Source organism: Cheilinus undulatus, linkage group 7 (assembly GCF_018320785.1).
Source record: "Cheilinus undulatus linkage group 7, ASM1832078v1, whole genome shotgun sequence".
NCBI lineage: Eukaryota > Metazoa > Chordata > Actinopteri > Labriformes > Labridae > Cheilinus > Cheilinus undulatus.
The window spans coordinates 5,986,970-6,012,794 of NC_054871.1; the positions used below are offsets into that span (position 1 = coordinate 5,986,970).

General features: G+C 38.1%; 1 protein-coding gene across 3 annotated transcripts; it reads left to right on the forward strand.

Moving 5' to 3' along the window:
• The first annotated feature begins 4,034 nt into the window (after positions 1-4,034).
• Positions 4,035-25,087, forward strand: LOC121512771 (interferon regulatory factor 4-like). Of its 3 annotated transcripts, XR_005992137.1 has the most exons (10): positions 4,067-4,450; positions 6,082-6,268; positions 6,528-6,604; positions 10,850-10,988; positions 11,077-11,178; positions 13,895-14,272; positions 18,415-18,527; positions 22,308-22,480; positions 24,553-24,594; positions 24,701-25,087. XR_005992137.1 is itself a non-coding variant. In XM_041792208.1 (9 exons), the coding sequence occupies exons 2-9, from the start codon at positions 4,253-4,255 to the stop codon at positions 22,467-22,469; spliced, it is 1,356 nt and encodes a 451-aa protein (XP_041648142.1). In that variant the 5' UTR covers positions 4,035-4,091; positions 4,212-4,252; the 3' UTR covers positions 22,470-25,087. The 3 variants fall into 3 exon arrangements, 1 of the variants encoding a protein (XP_041648142.1); XM_041792208.1 differs by having other exon boundaries at positions 4,035-4,091; positions 4,212-4,450; positions 22,308-25,087; XR_005992136.1 differs by having other exon boundaries at positions 22,308-24,594.
• The last annotated feature ends 738 nt before the right edge of the window (positions 25,088-25,825 follow it).

Consider the following 25,825-nt stretch of genomic DNA (forward strand, 5'->3'; position numbering starts at 1 on the left):
GGTCTACTTCACTGCTGCAGACTTGCCTCCCTGCGCCAGTGTACTGTCTGCCATGCTCAGAGGTAACAGTCTCCTGAATTACTTCAGTGAAACAATCTTTTTGCAAGATTGCAAGATTCTGCAGCGCCATTTGTGACTTTGTGCCTAACTTCTCCTGTATCTCCTTTTTTCCAGTGCCTCCCTCCGCGCCTCTCACATTCCTGAAAACCCAGCACCCTCCACGCAGCAGCACTCTCACTCTCCCCCTCCTACAGATCGATTCACTCATCTGGACCTCTGGATTTCCCCCTCCCTTTGCACTATCAATAAATCTGTTAAACCTTTTTCCGGTTTGCATTTTGAGTCCTCCACACCATCACCACAACATCAGGATTTAAGAAAATAACTTAAATTTAAAATGAAAAAAGTATTATCAGCTTGGGGCTACCATACATCATAGGACTTTTAAGGTACACATTTGTGACCCACTGATGTTTGCAGACCCATCAGATACAAACCACTGATCCAGACTGCAGTGGTTTACAAATCAACATTTTTAATCAGTTTTCTCAGAAAGGTAGAAATGCAGAAATGCTATGTGTTCCTTTGTACAACATTTTAACATGGAATACACTGATGTTAATCTGGTTAGGCAAATATGTCTTAACTGCAGTTTTCCTTTTAATCCTCCAGTTATTGTTCTGTAACATATTTTCATTTTTTAGCCTTTTTTTTCCAGACTTATTTGCTCATTCATTACAGAGTTGACAGTACATATTAAATTATGTGACAGAGATTTTGTCTTGATTTTTTTTTTTATCACATCTACATCAGTGGTCCCTACTCTGGGCTCTGAAAACCCCCATGAGGGGCACCAAAGATATCAGGGGTGTGAGGTTCTGTCTGCTCTGAGGCCAAAATCAGATTTAAAACTATGAACAAAAATTATGAAAAAATATTTTTAAATAAGTTACACAAAGATGGAAGACAAGCATGTAGACTTTTTTCTTGTTTTGTGAATGAAATAATTAAGTTTTTAATGCCATGTATAACCTTTTTACATGTGGGTAATGGGGACTCAGCTTTTCTTAGCTCCACCACTGACCTACATCAACTCACTAAAGTTATCAGGGTTACCAATGAACATATTTGTAGCAGTGCTAATGGTTCCACTTTACACCATGTATTATCATTTCCCCTCAAGTTTCACATTTCTCTTATAAATATTGTTTATAACAAGATTTTAAGAGTTTCCTGGTACTTTTTGTAACATGGGCGCCCTCTGCTGGTACCCTGCAGACTTGCGTGTTAAACCGCTTAGCTTGTGGTCAGTCTGCATTTCGCTGATGAGTCAGTTAAAAACTCAAAACCACATTTGTTCAGTAAAAAATCCCGATATCAATTAAAAAGAATTCAAAAAAGGCCTTATATTTTTGTCTTTACTTTAAATCACAATGTTTATTCTTTTATTAATTCAATCAGCCATGTTGTATCAATAACATAAATGTAAAACACTTAAATTTATGTCTAACAATCCAGCATGAACTTTTTGTCTTTATAGTGTCCATGAATTAAATTTAAACTACCAAAGGTCAGATTTTTATGCAAATTTATTTCCATCATAAAAAATAGGAAAAAGTTAGGTCATAAAGAAATGTAAATGTTACTTGGAAATTATAAGACAAAAAAGCTGTAATTATTTTTTAAAAAGTGAAGACAGGGTAATCATGATTGTAGTCAAAATTCTACATTTTTATCTCATCATTTCAACTCTTAACTGTAACTTTTATCTTACAGTATTTAATTTTTAGCTCATGATCTCATGATTTCATTTCAAATTTACAGCTTTATGTCAACTTTTTTCTCTTTATTTATCTCTTTATGTATTATTCACTCTTTTATCATAATATTAACTTATAAAAATAAAGATATTTTATCTCATTATTTTGACCTCATCATAACGTATTTTAAGATTATGATTTGATCTCTTCATTTCAACTTATCTCTTTATCTATTTAATTGATATTTACTTTTGATATGATGATATCAATATAGACATTTAATTTCACAGTCATAACATACTGTCTGATATTTTTGACTTCTGTCTCAAATCATAACTTTCATCTCATAATATTGATCTTTAAATGTCATGATTTCAATTTTGCATCTCAAATTATGACTTTTATTTTCTTATGTCAACTTTTATCCCATGATATTGACTTTTTGTATCATAGATTTGAATTTTAACATCATAATGAAGACTTTTTATGTTTTGACTTTTATAAATATAATAGGGCTGTCACAAGATTGATGAAGTCAATAGTGATTAAACTAGTTCCACAATTAGTGCACTATTTTTTTTATCGGGATTAATCTTACGCTTAATTTTCACCTGGGCAAGTCAAAAGTCATCTAAACCTTTTAAATGTTCTCTTATTTCATTTTCAATCCATAACAAGTTCTTTTCTCTGCAGTTAAGATCTTGTTAAAATCTATGATCTACCAGTAAAAGCAGGTCTATATCTAAACAGGAAGTCAATTACTCTTAGTTTAATACATTAGAAAAATAAAAAATGATACAACGGTTTAAAATGCAAAATAGGGGAATTATAAAATGCTATAAAAAGGTGGGAATAATCACGATTAGCTACAGAAATTCTGAGAATAATCGCAATTGAAAAATTTAATCTTTTGACAGCCCTAATATATAATCATGACTTACCATCTGATAATTTTGCATTTTTTATAATAGAATTTCAACTGCTGTCTCATTATCATAACTTGTCTTAAATTAAATTATTTTATCTCTTGATTTCAACTTTTATCACATAATATTGACTTTTTAATCTCATGATTTCAACTTTTATCTCTCAAAATCATTTTTTATCTCATAATACTGCCTTTCTCTATCATAGTAATGAATTTTCATTATATCTTAGTTTTGAACTTTTAACATTATAATAAAGATTTTTTTTATCAAATGGTTTTGACATTTTTTGATCTTAAAATCATGACTTACCGTCTGATCATTTTGCATTTTTATATAACATTCCAACTGCTGTTTCATAATCATAACTTGTCTTAAAATTATGATTTTATCTCTTAAGTTCAACTTTTATCTCATAAAATTGAATTTTTATCCATGATTATTTCATAACTTACTTTGTCATCATCTTGACCTTTATATATCATAATTCAAACTTTTATCTCATAATTTTGACTTTTTTTCTTATAATTCTGATTATTTTATGTCATTACTGCAGCTTACTATCTCATAGTTTTTATTTAAGATTGAAACTTCGTTTTAAATAACATATAGTTACCCAACTATATTTATTACAGTTTTATTTGACTAAATTAACACTGTTAGGTTTTCTCTCTCACACACACACACTCTTACATACTATGACTAGAATGACCCGTGCTGGGGTCAAAGGTTAAAGTTAACGCCTGGTTCATCAGGCAGTTTCAGCTTCATTCCTGTGAATAAATCGTTTATATTTTTAATATAACTCCCTCAAAACTGGAGTAAATAAACTTGAAATCATCTTACCGCTGTAGCTGGGGACAGAGATACACTGGAAGGCAGAACTGATCTGACTTTCTGAGTTTAATATTGTAGCTACGGCATTGTTGAAAAGGCCGATGTTTTCTAAATAAAAGGCTCGGGGTTTATAATCTAATCTGCTAATCTGCGGTGTTATCGCTCACGTAAGTTCCACTGAATCTTCCATAAACAAAGAGACAGAAATGTTGAGCATCACTTCTGCAGCAGGATGACCACTCTGTTAGTTTTCGTCTAACTTTATCATTTCAAAGAATTGTTTTCGTCTCCGTTTCACGACTTTCCACATGTGCGGGTGTGACTGACAGCAGGGTTTCCCCTCAGTGTCTTACTGGAGATCTGCCGCTGCGTGCGCAATGATAAGCTTCACCAGAGAGAGAGAGAGAGAGAGAGAGAGAGAAAGAGCAGGTGCGTCCTCCTCTTTAGCATCCCCTCCGCTCTGTCCCCGCCCACCTGCTGCGCGCTGTTTGGTGGAGGATTTAAGCGCTCCCGCTGTGAAGATGAAGCTCTCTGAGACTGATTGATTTCAAAAGTGATCCAGTTTCAGGTAAGAGCAGCTCCACTAAGTCACTCTGCGTGGGTTTAGAAAGTTTCTGACGAGTTTCTGAGCAGAACTTTCGCCGCGGCTCATTGAAACGTCTCGTTTGTGACACTCCGGGTGTTTCAGGGTGTTTCAGGGCTGACGTTGGACGAGTTCGAGGCGCAGACATGAACGCAGATCTGGATTACGGAGGATCCGGGAGCAGCGGCAACGGAAAGCTGCGCCAGTGGCTGATCGATCAGGTGGATTGTGGGAAATATCCCGGGCTGGTGTGGGAGAACGAGGAGAAGAGCATCTTCAGGATACCCTGGAAACACGCCGGGAAACAGGACTACAACCGGGATGAGGATGCCGCGCTTTTTAAGGTGAGACACCCAGCCTCCTCACATGGCCATCCACTCACCATGAAATTACGCGTTAAAACTGACAAAACTCATTACTATGAGAGTTTTTAGTGGGTAAAATACATTGTACTATATTATAACCGTTTTAATATTATACCTTAGTGAATATTAACAACTTTCTCATTGCAAACATGACCAAAATCTCTACTGTCATGCATTTTAATATCTACAAGAATGCATTTTATAGTAGGCTTAACAAATAAAAGTGTGTTTTAAACACAACCTGCATCATAAATCAAGCTGCAAAAAGTTGTTTTTATTATCTTCAGCCCTCCTGACTCTGCTGGTTCATGCTTTCACCATTTACTTTATAAAAATGCTCCTTAGTGTCTTTAGTCTTGACCCTAAAAGTAACAGAACTTGAAGGAATTTCACCTAAGTCTGGTTACCTTTTGGATCAAACCTTAATCTGCCATGACCGGGATAGATGAGATCCTTCACTGATGTGCTTTTATGAATTTTGATCCAAGTTTCCTCAACGAAGACGTTTTAAATTTCTTAAAAATGCATTTTTTGGTCCATATACATCTCCAAACAAGCAGAATTTTACATGAAAGATAAGAAAAATGCAGTTACACACATCTGAGACTCTGAAATGTTTGCAAAAAAGTTTGCTGTTTAGGGTGAATTCAGAGATATTAAGCCAAATTTTGAATTTCTGTTCTCTTTTATGGCTTTCTTATCAAACACATGATGCATTTCTGCAACACCGTAAGGAAGGAAAGGGTTCACAAAAGAACAGATGAAACTTTTGTATTAAAGGGGTCCAAAACCACTTTTCCTTGCAGCATTCGGGTCATAAGGACAGGACAATTAATTGCTGATTAAGGCTACAGCGTGCATTTATTCTCATATAATCCTTTAATTGAGTTCAGCTGATGCTTGAAATGAAAATTTCACATCAAAGCAAAGCACAGGACTGTACAAGGTTTTTCTGCAAGCTACTTGCTAGAAAAGGCAAACACTTTATAAAATGTCCAAACATGTTTGTGCTTGATTATGGTCTGGACACGTCAAGAAAAAGGATACCACATATTTGCTGCATGAGGAATATATATGAAAGGTTTCTATAGCAAGTTTTGTCTTTCTGCATAGTTAAAGCCTTTTAATTCTGTCCCAGTCACCTAGAATGATGCTAGATTGGCATGAAAGTAACCTAACTTGTAAGAATACAAACAAAATAGCACTGGTTTTACTCTGGTTTTGTTGAAGTTGTGCATCACTTTAAAGTTCAAGCCAAAATTTAAGCAAAAACTGTCATTTCCTCACCTCATGAATGACACAGTCAACCTCGTGTTAGGTGCTTACCCTGCCGGGCTACGTGATGTCACACCAGTGAGGGCAAGCAATATTCACGCCGAGGTCTCTCAGCCTGGGCTCAGAAAAAAGCTGTTCTCTTGTTTAATTGTCCCATTCAATCTGAATTCACTCTGTATTTTTGACCTTGAAATGATACTTTTTGGAACTTCTACAAGCTCTTTAATAGTGTGTTCATGTGCTAAAGTGCATGCATTTGCGGCATACACACTGGCTGGCTCATTATCTAAGGTATAAGGCACATAGGTTAAATTTCCCCTGTGATTTGTCTGCAGGCCTGGGCGCTGTTTAAAGGCAAGTTTCGGGAGGGCATCGACAAGCCAGACCCCCCGACCTGGAAGACCCGACTCCGCTGTGCCCTCAACAAGAGCAATGACTTTGAGGAGCTGGTGGATAGGAGCCAGCTGGACATCTCAGACCCTTACAAAGTGTACCGCATCATCCCTGAGGGTGCTAAGAAAAGTAGGTCCCATTTCAGACACAACTTTTTTTTCTGTTAAAATGTCAGAGAAGCATGTAAAATTGTGGGGCAATGTCTTTTTTTTGTTTTTGCTTCTTGAACTGGTAGATAAAGTTGGAAATTCCCTGTAAAAGCCTTTACTGATTGATAAAATGTCACTGACTGCACACTCCTGCAGTGAGAAACCACCAGTGAAGGTCAACAGATTCAGACTTTTCCTCTGCATCTGATTGCCTTTCTTCTTTTCTTCGTTGTGTCCAGGACCCCGGCAGGAGGACAGCCCTCTGAGCCCAATGAGCTACCAGATGCACCCCTCCTACCCTACCCTGCAGCCTCAGGTGATTTACATACAGGGAAATAAGAGGGGTGGGCTTAAGAGATAGAGAGAGAGAGGGAGGGAGACTGAATGTGTAACAGAGACTGTGGATGAGAAAGCATGCACGAGCTGAGCATGTATGAATGACTTAAGATAAACATGCAGTGTGGAGGTCACAGGCTGTTAGTTGCATCCTGAAATTCTTGCAGATTTTGACTTTAAATGCTGGAAAAACTTGCAGGAAAGTCACCAGACAAGAAAATAAGACAGTGATTTGTCACAGTAACATGCTTGTGACATTTTAGGTGGTGCAATAACATTGAGAAGGATGTTTGTTCATCAGCAGGATTTTAGAAACAAATACCCCAGTGAAGTGCCTTTATCAATAATTTGATAGGGCATCAAATTAGTTTTAATGGTGCAACAATATTATAATAATAATATTAATATAATATATTTACGCACACTGCCAGCACTATGACATTTATTACAAAGGGCCAATGATGAAGTATATATTATTAATTATATCCTGAAAAAATAATCAAATTTAACCACATTTTCAGATCAGAAATTTTAGTATGGCACACTGAGAGCGTGTATTTTTATACTGTGATGGGTATATTTGTTGTTTAAATTCCATACATGGTGTTAACTGTGGTTTCATACTACTTAAAACATATTTAAAATGAACAGTATTTAAATTCTGCCAAGGGGAGCTCTCAATCAAAACTAGGGCTGGGCAATTAATCGCAAATTAGATTAAATCGCAATAAGGCCTGCTGCAATTTAGAATTGAATGTGTCAAAATACCAGTTTAATACATTCATTTTTTGCAGCAGCAGAGATTTTATGCTCAGAATGGTTTGCAAAAATCACCCTTTTTGTGTTTTATGTACGTTTTTCTTAATCAAAACAAGAGACATAAAAATGATAATCTCCTTCAATAAAGTGATTGATTACAAATTTGCAATATGAGCAAAAAAAATGCAATCAGATGTTTTTTTTATCGTTCTACTCTAGTTCATTCTATCCTATACTGATGCAGCTTAGTATTAGCCCACAGAAATCATACATCTAGCCACAATCAGCTGATAGCCAATTGATCCCGATTATTGTCTCCCAGGTCCCACAGCCAATCAAAGTTCTTTCTCACAACACAGCGGTCCATTTAAATATGACGTACTTCTCACTAATCCCTGCTTGCATTAATGTTGATGCACCATGCAGTTGCTGTTGCTGCTGGCAAAGTTTAGCCTCCTCCACCCCAGCTGCCTCCTTTATAGCTTAAAGCTTGTTGCACTCCCATATTCGTGCTACTATGGATTAAGTGCTTCAAAAATAATTTCATTGTTTTCAATATCCATTGTCATAAATGTACAGTGCTTAAAAATTTATTAGACCACCCTTACCCTAACCAAAGTAAGGTTTATGCCACAGCTGCCCTAAATTAACAGCATAATTACCAAAAAAAATTACCAAAATCATTTTTTATGTTTCTGCAATGGTTAATACACCAATATGTAGAAGCTCTTTAACTCAAATGATATTTTTAATGCTAAAATATAATTATTATTGTTATCCATGAATTTTCAAATTTACTGATTTACAAAAAAACCTGAAAAAATAGTAAAGCATATTAATATTTCTTGATTAATATGTCAAATTATAGTTATTTACTTGCATCCCTGAACAGAAAAATGAGTTTTAGAGCTTGAATGTTATGCTTGATTAATTTCTGACTTCTCAGAGAAGCCCAGTGGGCCGGATCAAATTTGGGTGAATTCAGTTTGAAATTCCTTATTCCTGTTCAAAATGGTAAAACCTGGAGAGCTCACTGAAAATGAAAGAGTCCGCATTAAAGCACTTCATGATGCTGGATGGTCTCTGAGACAAATATGACAGGTGGTCTAATAAATTTGTTAAGCACTGTATCTGCTTGACAAACCCAAGGGGCTTCTTTTGAGCAGAGCCTTCTCTGGCAAGTAAAACTATATAGAATGATTTATTGCTTGAATTTGTTAAGAACTAAATAAGATGAGGAACCTAACAATAATCACATATTTAATCGCAATATTGGAAAAAAATATTGCAATTAGATTATTTTTGCAAATTGTTCAGCCCTCATCAAAACAACAGCAAAAGATGAGCAGTAGAGATGTGCTGCTTGGCTCTGCCTTCCTCCTCCGTTACTTCTTTTCTTGAATCACAGCAGTGGCTTTAAAATTTTCTTGCCCTAGGTATCCCTAAAATCCTGCCAAAATACGCAGGCACACTATATTCATGTCCATGTAAAAAAGCCTCTTTAACACACCTTACAGTATCTTTAGCTGTTGCATACTTACAGTAGTGTTAATTTAGAAGCAATTATCAAATGTAGTCTTTGTCTTTAGATTAAAGTTCCTTTTCATTTCAGTCACATTTTAGTCATTTTTATCTTTGTTACTGTTAGTCTGGAGCAGTGGTTCTCAACCTTTTTTTCCATTGAGCCCCCCCTTCACATATTTAAGAAAAACTTGCAGGACCCACATGTAAAAAAGTGACATATTGCTGTTAAATATACACCTAAGTTTGAATTGTTTTCATCGTTTAAAGCCAAACACAATAGCCCAATCCACATGTGTTATTAGCAAAAGACTGAAACATTCATAAGGGTTCTATCCTGATTTTAGGTAGTTTGAGTGAACATAATTTTTACAACCTTAGAGCAGACAGGCCACCCCCCCAACCCGAAATCTGTGGCGCACCCCCAAGAGGGTCCCGGACCCCAGGTTGGGAACCAAAGGTTTTCAACTGGTTGGGCATCAGGACCCACCGCTACATGTCAGAAATCACAACCCAATTTAAAAAAAATTTTTTTTTTCAATTGCTTCAATTTATTTATAACAATGTAGCAGTTTGGACCTTAAATGGAACAAGAAAAAACCAAACAAAGAGACAGGACAACTCAAACATTTAAAAAAGTACATAAAGACAAAAAGCATGCATGCATACATTTTATTTTTCCTTTCCTTTCCCTGGACAGCATGCAATTTTAGTGGATTAGTGAGGAATTACCTTGTTATCTTGGGAAAAGCAGCTTTGCTATCCCAAGAAAATGAAATAGATAAGTTGAAATTTTAAGAAAATGAGAATGGAGACTGACATGTACTTGTTGTCACAGAAAAAGTAAGTATGGATGTGCGTCCACTTAGGGCGTCCATACATTATAGACTTTTTGCCACTATTTTTGGGTCCCAACCCACCACTTGAGAGCCACTGGTCTAGACTTCATTGACAAAAACTCAAAAACATTTTAGTCCAGTTTTAGCCCATAAAGAGATCACATTTGTGTTTACTTTTAGTCACAGTTTTGAACAAATTTAATCAGCCAAATTGTGAAAGTAATATAAATGTAAATCACTAATATTAATGCACTGTCAATACTTTAATTGATTTAAAACACACTGATGAAAATACTGACACATCGTTTACACACAGTGGGGAAATATCATGACTTTTGAACATCCAGAGGTCCAGCACACAACATTTTAGTCTCCTTGACAAAAACAAAACTTAGATTTTGACACAACTTTATCACCAAAAATCTGTTTTTAGCTAGACTCTACTTTTCCTCATAAAGGTACGTAACTAACTTTTTTAGTCATAGTTTTAGTCAATTAAATTAACACTGCATTATAGTAATAGCATATGGCTGTACAAGTTCCCACAGCACACCTAGACTTGCTCAAAGGTGCACCATTCAGGAACCACTGCCATGAATTTACTAAAAACCAACATTTTGGTTTCATGGATGAATTTCTCCTAATGAGGGAGAAAGGCTGTTAAAAGGGCCCCTCCTTATTAATGCGTTACAAGCTACTCACAAAGCTTTCTGAGATAGCATGAACAAGGAAGGGCACTTTTAACAGCTTTTCTCCCTCATTATGTGAAATTTATCCATGAAACCCAAACAGCAGTTTACTGTTTAGTGCATGCACTGCATGGAGGACAGTTTTTCATGAACAGTCCTCAGTTTTTGAAACAAGAAGTAATCCGTGGAGGTGGGCAGAGCTGACCATCACATGACGTCTCTGCTTAACGTGGAAATTCCTCGTGATACCACACCGTTACCAGAGTTCCACATTACAGCAAATTAACTCATCCTATGACAGAGATTATACGTGTTCCATCACAAGTTAAAACATGAATGAGATACAGATGCGTTACATTTTGCAGTAGAATACACACCTGTGTCTGCATGTTGACCTGACTGTGTGCTTGTCTTCAGGTTCCTCAGTACATGCCCTCAGCAGAGTGTGGTTGGAGGGATTACTGTCAGGAGCCGCCCGCCCTGTCTGAGCTTCCCTACACTCAGTGTCCCTGTCCCCCTCGCAGTCTGCCGTGGCAGGGCCCGTCCATGGACAACGGTACAGAACCAGACAAGAGTTAGCATCCCTCACAGTTTAAGTGTCTGTGTGCTTGTGCTGAGCTGTTGTTTCTGGTGTCTGTGTGCAGGATACCAGCTCAGAGCGTCCATCTACTCGTACAATCCTGCAGACAGCCAGCCATCTCCTTTCACTCTGGATGCTGGAATCAGATCAGCAGAAGCTCTTTCAGGTAAACAAACACTTTCACTTCTCTTTTCTTGTCTGGACACTCTGGAATCTGAAGAGAAAGGTTATTATTGGTCTGAGAAATTCTCTATACTAAGAGGTGCAGACTGGAAAAAGGTTTCATCTTTATCTTTTTAAGTTAGAGACACTGGAACATTCAGTAATAATAAAACTTTTAACCCTGAGAGGTCCACTGGCTATTTTTCCATTTTGTTAATTGTCTTTTGACAAAATAAACCACTCAGAAAATGCAGACCATGCTCATGTTTGGTATAATCTTTTTCAGCACTACCTCAACTTTATAATGTGAGAACTATATTTTTTAAAGTTTAATTTAGTGTATCAGATATGGGGCCTCCAAAAAACACAACACCCCACAAAAACTGATTTCCAAAATTTGTCATTTAAACAATAAATTGTCATTTTTAAAAAGAAAATTGTGAAAAAATACCAGTGCCAGATCTGTACAGCATGGTCCACTGTCCCCTCTGTGTAACATTAAGTTTTTTATCAAATTAAAATGATCATATTTCCTGTTTTACTTGGCCTATTGACATCAGACAAAAACGGAAAGAAAGCTTAAAGATCATGCTTTACACAGGAAGTGATTGCAATGCAAAATGTGGCTTTGTTTTCATACTGTCATGTGACAAAAGTAGCGCATGATGAAATCATGGCAGTGTGATTGTGGACCTCTAAGAGCTAATCCAGTCAGTTCTGACAACAGACTTATAATCATTCTGATTTTTATCTATTACTATTCAACCAGTAAACTTTATTTTAAGACCAAAGTCCTGAGCGACGTTATAGGGACTTTTTGAATGCAAACATCAGTGTCTCAGCTGTTGGAGGCAGATGGCTGCCACCAATAACCCTGCTTCATCTAGAGCAGCTGTCCTCAACCTCGCCCTAATTAAGGAGCATAACTGATAAAAAATATTTTTACAAGGGTCCTTCTCCAAAAACATCTCTGCATTTGAGAATAGAGACAACATGGCTAAAGTTAGGGTTGTAGTTTGTTTTATGTATCATGTAATCAGTGATGGAGTTTGTTAATTTTTATTGTTTTTATACACTCATCCATAATCCCTCATGATCAGAGTCCTTATCAATGCCATCATGGCTATTTCTCAGTTATTAAATAGGTCATACTGCCATTTTCTTTCAACTAATTGAACACTGAGAGTGTTTCTCACAGCTGCTTTGAAAGCAGGGAGATTTCTGTTCCGCAGCAGCAGCAGCAGTAAGAGTTAAAGGTTTTTTTTGATAGTTGGTTTTATTTGACTCACAATGCAAATGATCCTAGAGGTTGGGTTCCCCCTTGCAAGAACAGCAGAATTTCTGCACAACATTTTCAAGGTGTTAAAAAATGTGAATTAGCAAAAAGCATGAGATTTGGGAGTGACTGTGATTGGTTTGCTGATTCAGCGTTTAATAATTTCTGCTGATAATGCTCCATTTTAAGTAAATTCTCACATTTTTTTGTTCATGTAGGACTTAAAACAGACACAACTAGTCATAAAAGAGCCACAGGTTGAATATCACAAAGCTAGAGGTTTCTGCCTGTGAAAGAGAGTTTTTTTCATCATTTAAACTTCCTAATGCAGTCCAGACCTGTTAGGGCTGAACTATTTGAGAAAATAATCTAATTGAAATTTTTTCCCCTCAATATTGCAATTGCCATTTGATAGGTGATTATTTCTGAAGTTCCTCATCTTACGTTACTTCCAGCAGATAACTTATTGTGCTGATCTTGACTCGTCCTGCAAATTGGATATGAACTTTTGAAATTAAGGAAGTGTTAATTTTGTATCATTCTCCTATTCAATAAGAAAAATGTATAAACATGAAGAAAGTAGGATTTTTTGCAGACTGTTCAAAAAATAATGTCACGTGAATAATTGCATGATTTATAATGCACAACATCTCTGCGGCAAAAAAAAAGAGGAGTAAACTGTTTTTTTGGCACAAATTTCAGGTTAAAGAAATATTGCACCTTCTGCGATTTGAAAATTGCAGCAGGCCATGTTGTGATTTAAACTTGATTGCCATCAATTTCCCAGCCCTACCTGCCATGACACTTTGACGTTTAAAAAAAGAGCAATTGAATCTGCTGATACTGTAAATAATTTCACAATTACAGCCTGACTCAGCCCAGCTTTATATGAATAGCACCTTTCATACATAAAAACAGCCCAAAGAGCTACATACAGAAGGAGTGGACAGTAAACAATGCTGGAAGTGGAATAAAGCCAAAATTATCAAAATAAATTGATTAATAAATAAATAAAATGAGTGAAATCAATACAATAAAAGACACTAAAATACCAAAAAACAATAAAATAAACTGATATAAGGACATTTGAAAGGGGAGCATCCAAGGACGTAAGCATTCTCACAGGAACCTAAAAATAATAACAAAAAAACTTTAACTTAAGAAACTTGAAATTAATTTAAAAAACACACAATTTACTGCTCAAAACTGTTCTGCACTGCATAGTGAATTACATCCCTTCAAAACTGATGACAAGAGAGGTGCTGATGGCCCAGTAGTTAGGTGGTAGTCCTCCAAGATGGTCCAAGTCCAACCTGCTGCTTCTTTTCTGTCTCTCTCTTCTGATTTCCTGTTCCATCTTTTGTTCTATCAAATAATGCTTTGAAAACTTCAATTGCGATAAAAACATCTCACTGACCTGTCCCTGTGTGCTCTGTCCCATCAGACCTCCGCCTGCACGTGTCCGTATATTTCCGGGACACTCTGGTGAGGGAGGTGACCGTCTCCAGTCCCGAGGGCTGCCACATCACTCCATGTTCCCCTGAGGAGAAGCACTTCATGCAGTCTGGAGGTCGTGAGGTGGTCCCCCTGCCTGTGGACAGTCTGTCCGCCCAGAGGAGGACGGACGAGTGTCCCCCGAGCCCCCCGTATGACCTGGAGAGGGGAGTGTTACTGTGGATGGGCCCAGATGGACTCTACGCCCGGCGTCTGTGCCAGAGCAGAGTGTACTGGCAGGGAGGACTGTCCCAGTACGGAGACAAACCCAACAAACTGGAGAGAGAGGTCACCTGTAAACTGCTGCACACACAGGACTACCTGACAGGTGAGTAGGCACCAAAAATTTCAGAAATGAACATCTTATAACCTTTAAATCTGAGGTAAAGGGAAGCATTTAAAGTATGACATGAAAACTTGAATTCAACATATTCTCAGTTTGGCCGCTGGAACTAAAAAATGTAAAGCTATGGTTTTATCCATGTATGTTTAATGCCACACAAGTATATGTGTTGATACTTTCTTTTGAAAATTAAATTTATAGTCACTATTTGCACGAAACAATTGTGGTGCAATGTGTCATTTAGAAAAATTAAGTTTCATATGCTGTCATTTCAACATTTTCTGCAGCTTCTTGCTACTGATACCTTCCTGCACTCTTGGATGTGACAATTAGTCATCACACGTGCAGCTCTGCTACAGAATATCATAACTAGGAATGCATGCAATCAGTCAGCTAAACAGTTAAATTTGGATCCCTTTGTCATTGCCACCAGAATGCATGTCTGTTAAAGGTCACATATTATGCAAAAATTACCTTTCTAACAAAAAATATGTGCCCCTGGCCTGTCCACAATCCCCCCAAGAATCAGAAAAATCCATTCCTTCCCTCTCTTCCTCCACCTTTCAGAAAATGTGTGCAGAAGTAAGCCATTCGCAGATTTCCCCTCATGATGTCATGAAGAGAGTTAGCCCCGCCCCCAGGTTCAGTTGACCTGCTCCACTTGGAAGAAAGCTCTGCCCTCCTCTACTGATCCTCAGCCTCCTCTAGCTAAGAGAAGGCTCAGGAGAACCACATCCATTTAGCCATTTCCGATTCCTGAGAAGGGCGGAGTCAGGGGCGGAGTCATACAGCGCATTAAGATTTAAAGCCACAGACACAGAAACAGCTCGTTCTGAGCAGGGCTGAAACTCAGGGGGTTTTTAGACACGCAGTAATCTAAAACTGGAGTGTTTTTTTCAGCAACAGACTTTACAGGCATGTTTTGGGGACCTCTGAGACCAATATAAAAATGTCTTAAAAGGGTAAAATATGTGACCTTTAAACTAATTTTAGATTTTTTTCACAGTTTAGGCCCATAGTCCTTGCCAAGCGCTCCGTCTAAACTGTAATGCTACTGCCTGCCACCAGTAGCCACTGTAAATGTTTGTAATGACCACTACCTTGCTGTCACAAAGCTCTTTATTCCAATGTAGCCAACAGCCAATAGCTATAGCATTGATAGCATGCCGTAGAAGAAGTGTGGTTTAGCATTATTTAATCTATAAAATGGTGATAAAGTCATCCAGAGGCTGTGTCAGGTTATACTCAGATATAGCTGAAGTGAGGGAGGTGACCGACTGTGTGACAATATTCAGCTCAGGAATGTTGACGTTAACCTGCAAAGAAGATCGAATGCCTGTGGTGCTAGCACTGCTAATGTTAGCCTTGTCTGCAAATCAACTTTGGATCACTACAGTGTGATATTAGTATACAGAATGTATTTACTTGGCTTAAGACTAGTCATCTCAAGGCTGTTATATTTTTTATTTACCAGATGGTTTATTATACGCCTGGGAATGTCACTAATAATATTACGAAAAGCAAGAGGTGTTTTTTGAGCATCTTTATACAACACACTGGGGATGAATACAGTCAGAAGAGCAGAAACATAAAATTAAACTGAAAGATGCGGGATGGGCATTATCTGCTATAAATTACCACAAGTTTGTTGAAAAGTATTCTCCATTACTAAAGCATGTTGTACAACTCTTTTTCAGTACATATAGTGGCCTGTAGAGGTAAATTTGAAAGTTTTTTTTAATATTATCTTTTAGGGCTTTTCTGCTCTAATTAGACAGGACAGTTGAAGAGAGACAGGAAATATGAGGAGACAAGAGGGGAAAAAACAAGACTTGTGCATCCAGGATTATAGCCTCTGTATATGGGTGCTTTCACTATTCGCTGAGTTTAACCAGAAAATTTAGATCATGATAACCTTTGATTTAAGCTTGCACATTTAGAAGAAAACATTTTCCTGACAATCCAGAACACTGGCCCAAAACTTTCAGAACAAATGGTGATATGAAGCCTGAATTTTGCTGCTGTACCAAAATCATACAGGTGCATTCCAAAAAAACAATACTACAGAAAAGTTATTTTATTCATCATTTCATTTAAAAATTAAAACTTGAATAGCTTCTAGATTAATTATGCAAAAGCTGAAATGTTTCAGCTCCTCCTTATGCTTTAATGTTTCATCTTGGAGGTCATGAAAATAAAAAATCTAGTAAAACAGGCTACTACACCCTGACGAGGTGCAAGCATTTGTGTATTTCCAGACCAATCCCTTTCATCAAGACATATCCCACAGTTCACAAGCAGCTTTAAAAATGACAAAATTTATGTTAGCAAGCCAAAATTTTTAAATTTACCCCAGAACATTTGCGACAATAAATGAAGAGGTCCATCACATCATTATAGCCAAATACTGGTGTATTCATTCATATGTATGGAAGTAGTCAGAACTTAAACTTAAGCCTCTAGAGCACACTCTTAAGTTTAAAGGATGGGGAACTGTATGCCAAACAATTACGTCATGTTCTGCTCATCGTCTTAAATGGATGTCAGTTCAATCCATCCTGTGGCTCTTTTCCTGCATGTCATTCCCCACTCTTTGTCCCTGATTTCCGACACTTCCACTCTTCTATACTCTGAAAATGAAGGTGAAAAAGTCCAGGAATAAATCTTAAAATGTAAAGAATAGAGCAAAAGAGAAAAACAGATGGATTAAAACCACATCATTGCAGTAGCTCTTGGAGGATACACATGCATACATTTGCTATTACACTTGTCCTAAGCTTTGCAACCAATCTGCTATGGCTGAAAGGACTTAGATTAGGAGAAATGCAGATACAAATGAGACTAAGATGCATACACCAACTAAAACGCGCTGATCTTGCATAGCCAATGGATTGACCAGACTCCATGTCTGTCATCAGGCGGATCCATCTTGCAAAGCTTTAAGCTGATTGGCTTGTTCCCCGTCAGAGAATAAGGCACCAATCAGTGCTAGCACTGGAGCTCATAGATACTGAGCAGCAGTTAAATAAGCTGCAATTATTGTCAAGAAAAAAAGAGGAGACATTGGAGGAAATGGAAAGTACAGCTGCTGAATCAGTTGGGATTTGTTTAACCACTGAGAGAGACACGGAGATGGACATGCACTGGTAGATGCCTTGCTTGCACTCTGTCATCCCAACATGCAGTTGCAGTTTGGAGGAGGTGCATGTCAGACAGCACATAGGCTTCAGTACAGGTACAGGGCTATGTGGACCTACTGTGTATGCTATGTAGAGTCAATGCAGACGTATGAAGAAGGCTTAAATGTTCCAGGCCTGTAGGGGGCGCTAAATGGATCAAAGAAAGTGAGGGAGATGAAACAGTAAATTTGTTTTTACAGGGGAAAGTCACATGGTTTGATGACAGAGAATAACATCAACTTACAGCAACTAAGAGATTCAGTGCAAGCAAGACCTTATTTTAAGAAAAAGTCCTGACTCTTTAAGAGTATGAATGGGTTTTTTGGGGGGGCTGCCAGAGTTATAAATTTTGATCTGGATTGGTTAAAAGGATCCTGGAAGAACCGTCAGAAAGACCAAAATGCTCTAAATCAACTCTCAGGATGTCCCTCACGTCTACTATGTACTTATCTTTATGAGGAAAGACACTTATCTGTCATCTGAATGCTATTTTGGTGCACAGACTGTGGTTGCACTTACAGTAAGTCTGCAGTCCAAGTTAGAATCAAAGGATGAAATTTGTTTACGACTTAACTGTCTTTAAAATCAACAGCTTATTTACTGTAAGTCCTTTTGGGATGAGCTCTATGTAAAAACCAAACCCACGAGAGAAACAAACCCACGGACGCTATTATCAGCTTAAAACTGAAGCTGACAAACTCTTTAAAGTCATACTTTATGATGAGGCAATGGTCACATGACTTCTTCTCAGCCACATCATCCCCACCCACATACTTCTGCATCCAGCTGTGTAAAACTCTGAGTTGAATTTGCATACATGCTGTGATCAGGACTTTCCATTCAAACTCATAAAGGTCAATCTCAAGTGAAATTCTTCTGAAATCATTTGTGTTTAAAAGTTCAGATAATTTTGGATGACTCAAGTTTCTTCATCTTTGTGGCAATCAGAGATCCAGAGTTATGGGCTCCACGGTCGTCCCCCGCCTCGGTTCCAGGTCCTGCTGAGCTTTGGAGATGAGTGTTTGGACCCACAGAGACAAAGACGCACCCTCACAGTCCAGGTGATCATAATTTACATCATTACAGTAGTTTGATGCATGCTTAGATACTTTTGTTGTATTGTTTTGCACTTCAATGAAACACAAATTTACTGAATACATCTGAAGTCACTAATTCAGTATCAAAATCAATAAATCCTTTAGACCTAAAAGGTTGAAAGGTGAGTCCTGAAAGTTTAAATCCAGGTTTAAAAAGTGAAAATTTAAAAGACTGAGAAGTTTTTCACAGTCATAATGATTAAATTCAGTTTCTAATTGAGTCCTTCAGTACACCTGAACTTTCACTTTGAATAACTGCAGTATGCTAGTTCAACTTTAGATAGTGGGATTTTTCTGATACCGTTTCTTTGAAGGAAGAATTGAAACCCAGATAAAGAGGGGTGCCAATGACCTAGTTCAGGGGTCATCAACATTTATACAGGGGCAAGATTTTGTTTTGGCAGACGCTGAGGGGGCCTGACTTTCAAAAGAACTAAATTAAATACATATTTTCTTCAAATTAACATATTATTGTTATTAGTATTCCCCTTAATTATCAGGCATTAACAATGAGATCAGCCCCTGCCTACAATACTGCACTCAGCCACAGGATGAGATATTTTAGCTCCATATTTCTGAGGTTGCCATGTTGTTCATCACAGGGTTTTCTCAGGCAAGGAGAACTGCACTCTGAGAGCCTGAAGTGGTGGGTAAACACAAAACCTGCAGATTTAGCTGTTAAGTGTGTGGTTATAACGCGTAGTGGTTACTAATAATGGCGGGGGGGTGGGGGTGGGGGGGTAAAACTGTTTCAATATTGATCGTTTTTGGGGTTGATTTAATAGCTTTAGGGATATAAAGACAAAAGATTCCCTAAAAATTGGACGTTTTTAAAAAAATGTAATCGTCTTTTTGGGGCCGCATTGGAAGCGTTGGGGGGCCTGATATGGTGCTCGGGCCACCAGTTGATGATCACTGACCCAGTGGTTTGGTCATGTACAGAAGCTATAGTCCAAGCAGGCCACCTGGGCTCAAGTCCAACTTGTGGCTCCTCTCCCTCCCCAGTTTCTAACACTATCCACTGTCCTGTCATTTCCAAATAAAGGCAAAAAGCCCCAAATAAACCTAGATAAAAACAGTGCAAGAGATAGGACCCGATCAAAGAAAACACAGGGATTACACAAGAATTTCTTGGCTTTCAGTGTTACTCTTACAGCCTGATAATCAGCATGAGTTTGATTTCGCTTTGTTATTTAGACATTTGCTGTTTCCGCTAAAAACACCTGGTATGTTAGTCCAAGGAAGTGGATATGTGTGAAAGGAGTTAACTGAGTGATTAAAAATCGTCAACCTTGCGAATCAGCACAAGATTTGCAAGACTGCCATTTCAAAAAAACAAAAAAAAAAACAAAGCAGCGGCCCAGTTTAAAATAGAAAAATCTGAAATCCAAATCTTTATGCAACCATAACATGACACTGAAAGTATTCACCTCTAGTATTTAGAGAATTGAAATATGAATGTATGTGTGCTTAAAATGTGTTTAAAACTTTAGTGTTATCAGAGAAGTTTAGCAGAGTCAGAAAGTTTGATGAGCAAGTCATATCTGGTTATTTGGATTTGATCTAGCATCTGCAAAGTCACCTGTGTTTTCCTTTCATATAGTAGTTTCTTTACTTTGTGATCCTGCAAACTCTTTCTTCGAAATGTAATGTCTCTAAAGGCCAAATTATTTTTAATCATGAAGAGAGACTCATAGTAGAATGCTCACCAGTTAATTTTACACCATTTAAACCTTAACACCAGTTCTGTACATAAGTAAGACGTAAATGATTAAAAGGTGACATGTGAATCCTCTGAGTGGGGGTTTTCTCTTTTTAGGTCTAGGACAATATATTAACGTTCAATGAAGCATTCTGGATCATTTAAAGTATGATTTTGATTTTAAAGGTTATGCTAACCTTAACCCTTTGATTGACGGCTACTGCCATAAGGCTCTACTACATGATATAAACCAGCCAGGCGAATACTGGCTTGTAGAGCAGTATGGAGGCAGTATTTCGATGAGGAAAATAGGGATGAAGTTTTATGTAAACTAGGTGAGATTAAACTGGAATATCGACTGGAGCAGTGCAAACAACATTTAGCACAGGAATGTGGATGCTAAGTTGCATGAAGGACCAAAGGGTGGTGGCACTAGCTCTGCTAAACTAAGCCTTACCGACAAAAAAGCCAGTCGTTAAGAAGATCACTACCATTGAAGTTAATGATTTCTCCAGCTGGCTGCAGTCTAAATTTCCATAAATACTTGTGTATAACCCTCTGACATATCTTCTGCATCTGAGCAACCACTTCTCCATTTATAGCTATGCAGATGCATTATTTTTCTTAAAATGTAACAATAGAAAGAGTAAAGTAGAATCAACTGTTGATTTTGAGTGGTGGATCTTCAAATGGGGTCACTGAGTCAGTCCTAGAAAAGAAATGAGCGGTAGTAGATAGAGCTGATTCAAACCACTCCCAAGGCTGGACTTGCATAACACATGATTGTAAGGGATTTTTTTTTTTTTAAACTGACCGTGAGAAAAAGTGTGCTGCTATGAGTATAAACTGTTAAAAGATGTTCAGTGTGGCAAGCCACACCCAGGCCTTACTTTTGGGAAGTACCAAACTTTGAATAATGCCGTCAGAAATTAATGTTGTTTAAGACTTCGGCCACACTCACACGAGGCAATTTGTCGTGTGCTCAAGCATGTTTTACTCCCAGACGCGTTCCTTAACATGCTCAAGCATGCTACACTTCTGGCCCTGGCAAGATTTGAAGAGGTAGGTCTTAGCATGGTATGGTCATTCATGCACAAGCATTGGTGCACAATGTGGACATGACATACAATCAATGTGATCATCTGTGCTGTGCCTAAGCATGGCTGAACTCCAAAGTCCAGTTTGTTTCAGTAGTGTGAGTGGTCTGTACTGCACTAAATCATAGTTTACTTACTTGGCCCTCGAGATAGAATAAGTGAGCTTTAGCACAATGCAGTTGCCCAAACGGGTGTGCAACCTGCATGTGGTGCAAGTATTTCACCTAACGATAATTTCAAATAATGGTAGAGTGTTAGAGAGCCGTACAAAACCAGAGTGACTCAAAATAAGTCACAAAGCAAGTAAAGCTACTGTGCAACTCGTAAACTGCATGTCATACGACAACGTGATGAATTATCCAAGACTTAAGCAGTGAGAGTAGAGGCCAGCAGGGGGCTGGGGAAGGGGTACAATCATGATTTGGCATGGGATGGGGCAACTGGGTTTGGTGTGAGTCTGCCCTTAGAATAACAATAAAAGGTCTTAATTAGTTCACTAATCTTTGACAAAAGATGAAACAGTGCTTTGACATAACATTCTTACTTAAAGTCCACTTCACTCTGATATGGATTGAGTTTTTCTCCAAAATTCCTTCTGTCCTAAATGGGTTCAAAGTTTTGTCACACTGCCTCTTTTACAAGTAAGAAGACTCCATGAAGTTGAAGGCTTGGGAAATCTCAATACTGGACCTTTGAATGTAGATTTTTTTTTCACTTTGTTCATCTGAAAGTTATGTGTTCCTTATAAAAATAAAAGAAATTAGCATTTTTGCAATCTTGCAGACTTTCAAGAGTGACTTTTAGACTTGAAACTACTCTTTAAGATAGTTTAACCTCTAAAATATCACTTAAAAGCTTAATGCAGATATATTACCTATATTTAAAGACTGATGCTGACAGTTTAATAGCCTGAAACTCACATGTCTGACTCTCCGTATCTCTCAGGTTGAGCCACTGTTCGCCCGCCAGCTCCTCTACTACGCCCAGCAGATGGGCGGCCACTACTATCGCAGCTTCGAGCACCCGGGAGTCACAGAGCACGTAAACCCATCTGAGGAATACCAGAGAGCCATCCAGCACCACCACAGCAGCAGCCTGCAGGAGTGAGCCCAGCAGGAGTGAGAGACTATAGAAAGCTCTGAGAACCCAAGAGCCTTTAAACAAAGACGAGAGGGCATACATGAACTTTGAAACATGACGTTTATGTTTGTTTTTACTGTTTGTCTCTGAAATCAAAGCTGTAGTGTAATTTTTAGTAATTGTATTATTTTCTAGATATTTTTCTACTGACTATGCAAAGAAAACTGACAGCTCTGGTGATTGTAATGTAAGATGTGTGGTGAATTTAAGTGCCTTAACACAACATGTAAACTTTTTTATACATATGCAAGCTTATTATCTTTCTTCCTTTGACTTAATTAAGAATTTTAACACCAGTCTTAAAGCGCTAAGTTAATGTAGCACAATGACTGCAATTAAGAGAAAGATGGACAGATAAGCTTCAAAGTTTACTCTAAAAGATTTAAAGATTTAGTTGTTAAATCCATGCAAAAACTACAGCCCTCAAAAAACATTTCTTTGCTTTATCAGGGTAATAAGTCAGACGATTTACTGGCCATAGCATTTGTTATTAGCTAGGAGACTGGACATTACTCAGAGCCAAATGGGTCATAAGTCAATAAGCATAGGACTAAGGAAGTCATTCTCTAAACTTCAACTGTTGCTGGTACTTTCTGTTTCCACATCGGACGAATATGTCAGCCATACTGGACATGTGCCACAGCTGCACACAGCAAACATGCACCCATTCTGAAACAATCTTGAAATTTGTGCTGTTTGGTGATTCTGCTTGACTATAGAGGGGGTAGAAGAGTTCAGATTTCAGATTTTTGTCTGTGGAGGAAAAACAAGCTCGAAGAAACCTCTGGGTTCAGGGTTTGAGAACAGGACTTCAAAAGATTAAGGCCAGAGTCCTTTATCGCCCACAGTCACAATTTTAGAGCGCACCTTAGCATTTGCTAAATTATGAAACTGACTTTCAATTTTCCCTGTAGTATGCACTTGGTCTTTAATTTATTGCGTGGACTCAATGTTTTCCTGTATTTAAAGAAATGTTGCTAAAAGCAATGGAAAAGAATCCTGTTCTGCATTTGCAGCTCTAGACCTTGGATTTATTCCCTCAGAAAGATGAGACCGGACCAGTTTCTGTTCTGCCATTGTTGTTGTTGACAAAGCTGATATCAGAGGTCCCGTCCATTCTTGCGTTTAATTGGCCAGTAAGGGTTGAGAGACAGGGACAAGTGTAGTGTTGTTCCACAAAATGAAGTACTTTCAACTGAAGCATCAAAAAGCAGCTGATGCAAAGGGAGCTTTTATGTTTAGGGTGCTGATTGGTTTTGTTCTGAATTTGGTAGATACCACTGGCAAAAATAGTGGCAATGGACAGGCCCCCAATGCAACTTGATGTCAAACACAACACTATATGCAGCAATCTAAATTAATGTTGAAAGCATTTTCTGAAACAGAGTCTCAGTGATTTTAGATCAGTCCTTTCTGTATTAAACAACAGGTCAGTATGATGGCTACTGGCAGTCCTTAGAAGCTGAAGATTGGGTTTGAGTACTTTACTCACTTTTAGTTCATTGATAAAAGCAATCCATCTTGGTACTTTGCCCAAAGAATGCCAGCCCTGCCGCTTCTGGTCAAAAGTGTCCCATCTAAGTCAGGGGTGTCCAAAATTTTTTGACTCAGGGCCACATACCGAAAATTATAAGGATGGTGGGATCACTTTCACTGACCTCTTTATGATACTGAAGCCCCTAAGTCCAGTCTAATTTAGGCTAAGATGTGCTTAGTGATTGGATATTCTTACATGGCTAGTTAATACCTGACAAGCCACATAGCCAGACATTTCAAGGATTTTAGGGAGGCCAGTCAGGTTTCAGGGCCTGTTTGGCCCTTGTTATCATCGCCTATCCTTCCTGGTCAGAGCGAGAATGGCGCTCCATGTACCAGAGACTTTACTATGGTGTCTCAGTTTAAGTCACAAAAAAGCACATCAATTTGAAGATTGTCCTGTCAAAATGTTTGTTTACAGAATTAAGGAACTAGAAACTAGGTAACACACTGATCCAAACAAACTCATACCATCTTTACAAACTAATTTTTTCTGTGTTTTTTTTATTGACAGATGTGTTTAGTTTTGTGTTACCTCCCCAGATGAGCCCCCAAGGTAAAATAAAACTATAATCACCTGTCAATAAGAAAACATGGATAAGATACACTGTCAAGCACAAGCTTCATGTTCTAATGTGGGCCATTTTCCATTCTTGTTGTAGAATTTGCTATGGACTAAAGGCCCCATTTGGACATCCCTGATCTAAATGAATGGTGGCAAATGGGGAGAAACTAGCCTTGCAAGGCAGATGGATATGCCCGTTTCCTTGTTTCTCACTGGCAAATCCATCTTGCAAAGCTCCCATCTGAACTTTTTGGGCCCAGTTAGAAAGTGACAGGACCAATCAGCGACGAGGGGCAGTACTTTCGGGCGCGGCAGAGTCGTGACGAAAGCAAGCAGCAACAAGAGGGCAGTGACGTTATGGAAGGAGACATTAGCGTGGATGCTGCTAAAGCAGAACTTGATGAACAAAGACCAGCAGTGAGATGTTTTCTTTTCAAAAACGACAAAAGTTGTGTACTGACATGTCTATAGTCGCCATGTTTCACGCTATGCAGTTTTCTATGGAGTTTATTCCTCAGTAGCTGCGCACGCGCACTCGGCAGCGGCTATGACATCACGTGTTTTGTTGCTCTGATTGGCCTGTAAAGATGTGACGGACAGAACATTCATCCAGTCACCCTCCCAAACTTCCCAAACGCTGTATATCGAAGGTTTTCCAGATGGATATGTGAATCCATCTGGCGTGTCAGGTTAGGGAGAAACAGGTTCTTTAACAACTAATAGCAAAAAAATACTAAAATCACACAGTTTAACCCAGTGTCCAGTGAGTTAAAGATAAAAAATGATGACTTGAGCATTGCATTTCCTTGCTATGATGTGCTTTGTTCTTGCCAGAAGAGACCTGCCTTACTACAGATTCTCCAGAGTAACTGCAGCTCTGATAAACTGTTAAACATTTAACACTTTCAAAAGTGTGATCTAACTATATGCAGTGTGGACTAGTATAAACACCTTTGAAGTGTTGAATTTAACTCTATATGGGTCCAGTTAATTCTGTCAATTCTGCTGTGTATTTTACTTTCTTATAGAGGTGTGACCTAAAGATATTTTACTGTACAACTCCCCAGTATCCACTCAGTACTTAAAGCAAACTTTAGAATAAATACAAGTTACTTTCACTTAAGTAGATATATAGGATAGTGCTTTTACTTCTACTTAAGCAGAGTAACTGTACTTTTTCACTTCTGGATTTAATCTAGATTTCAATCATTTGTCCAGCCCT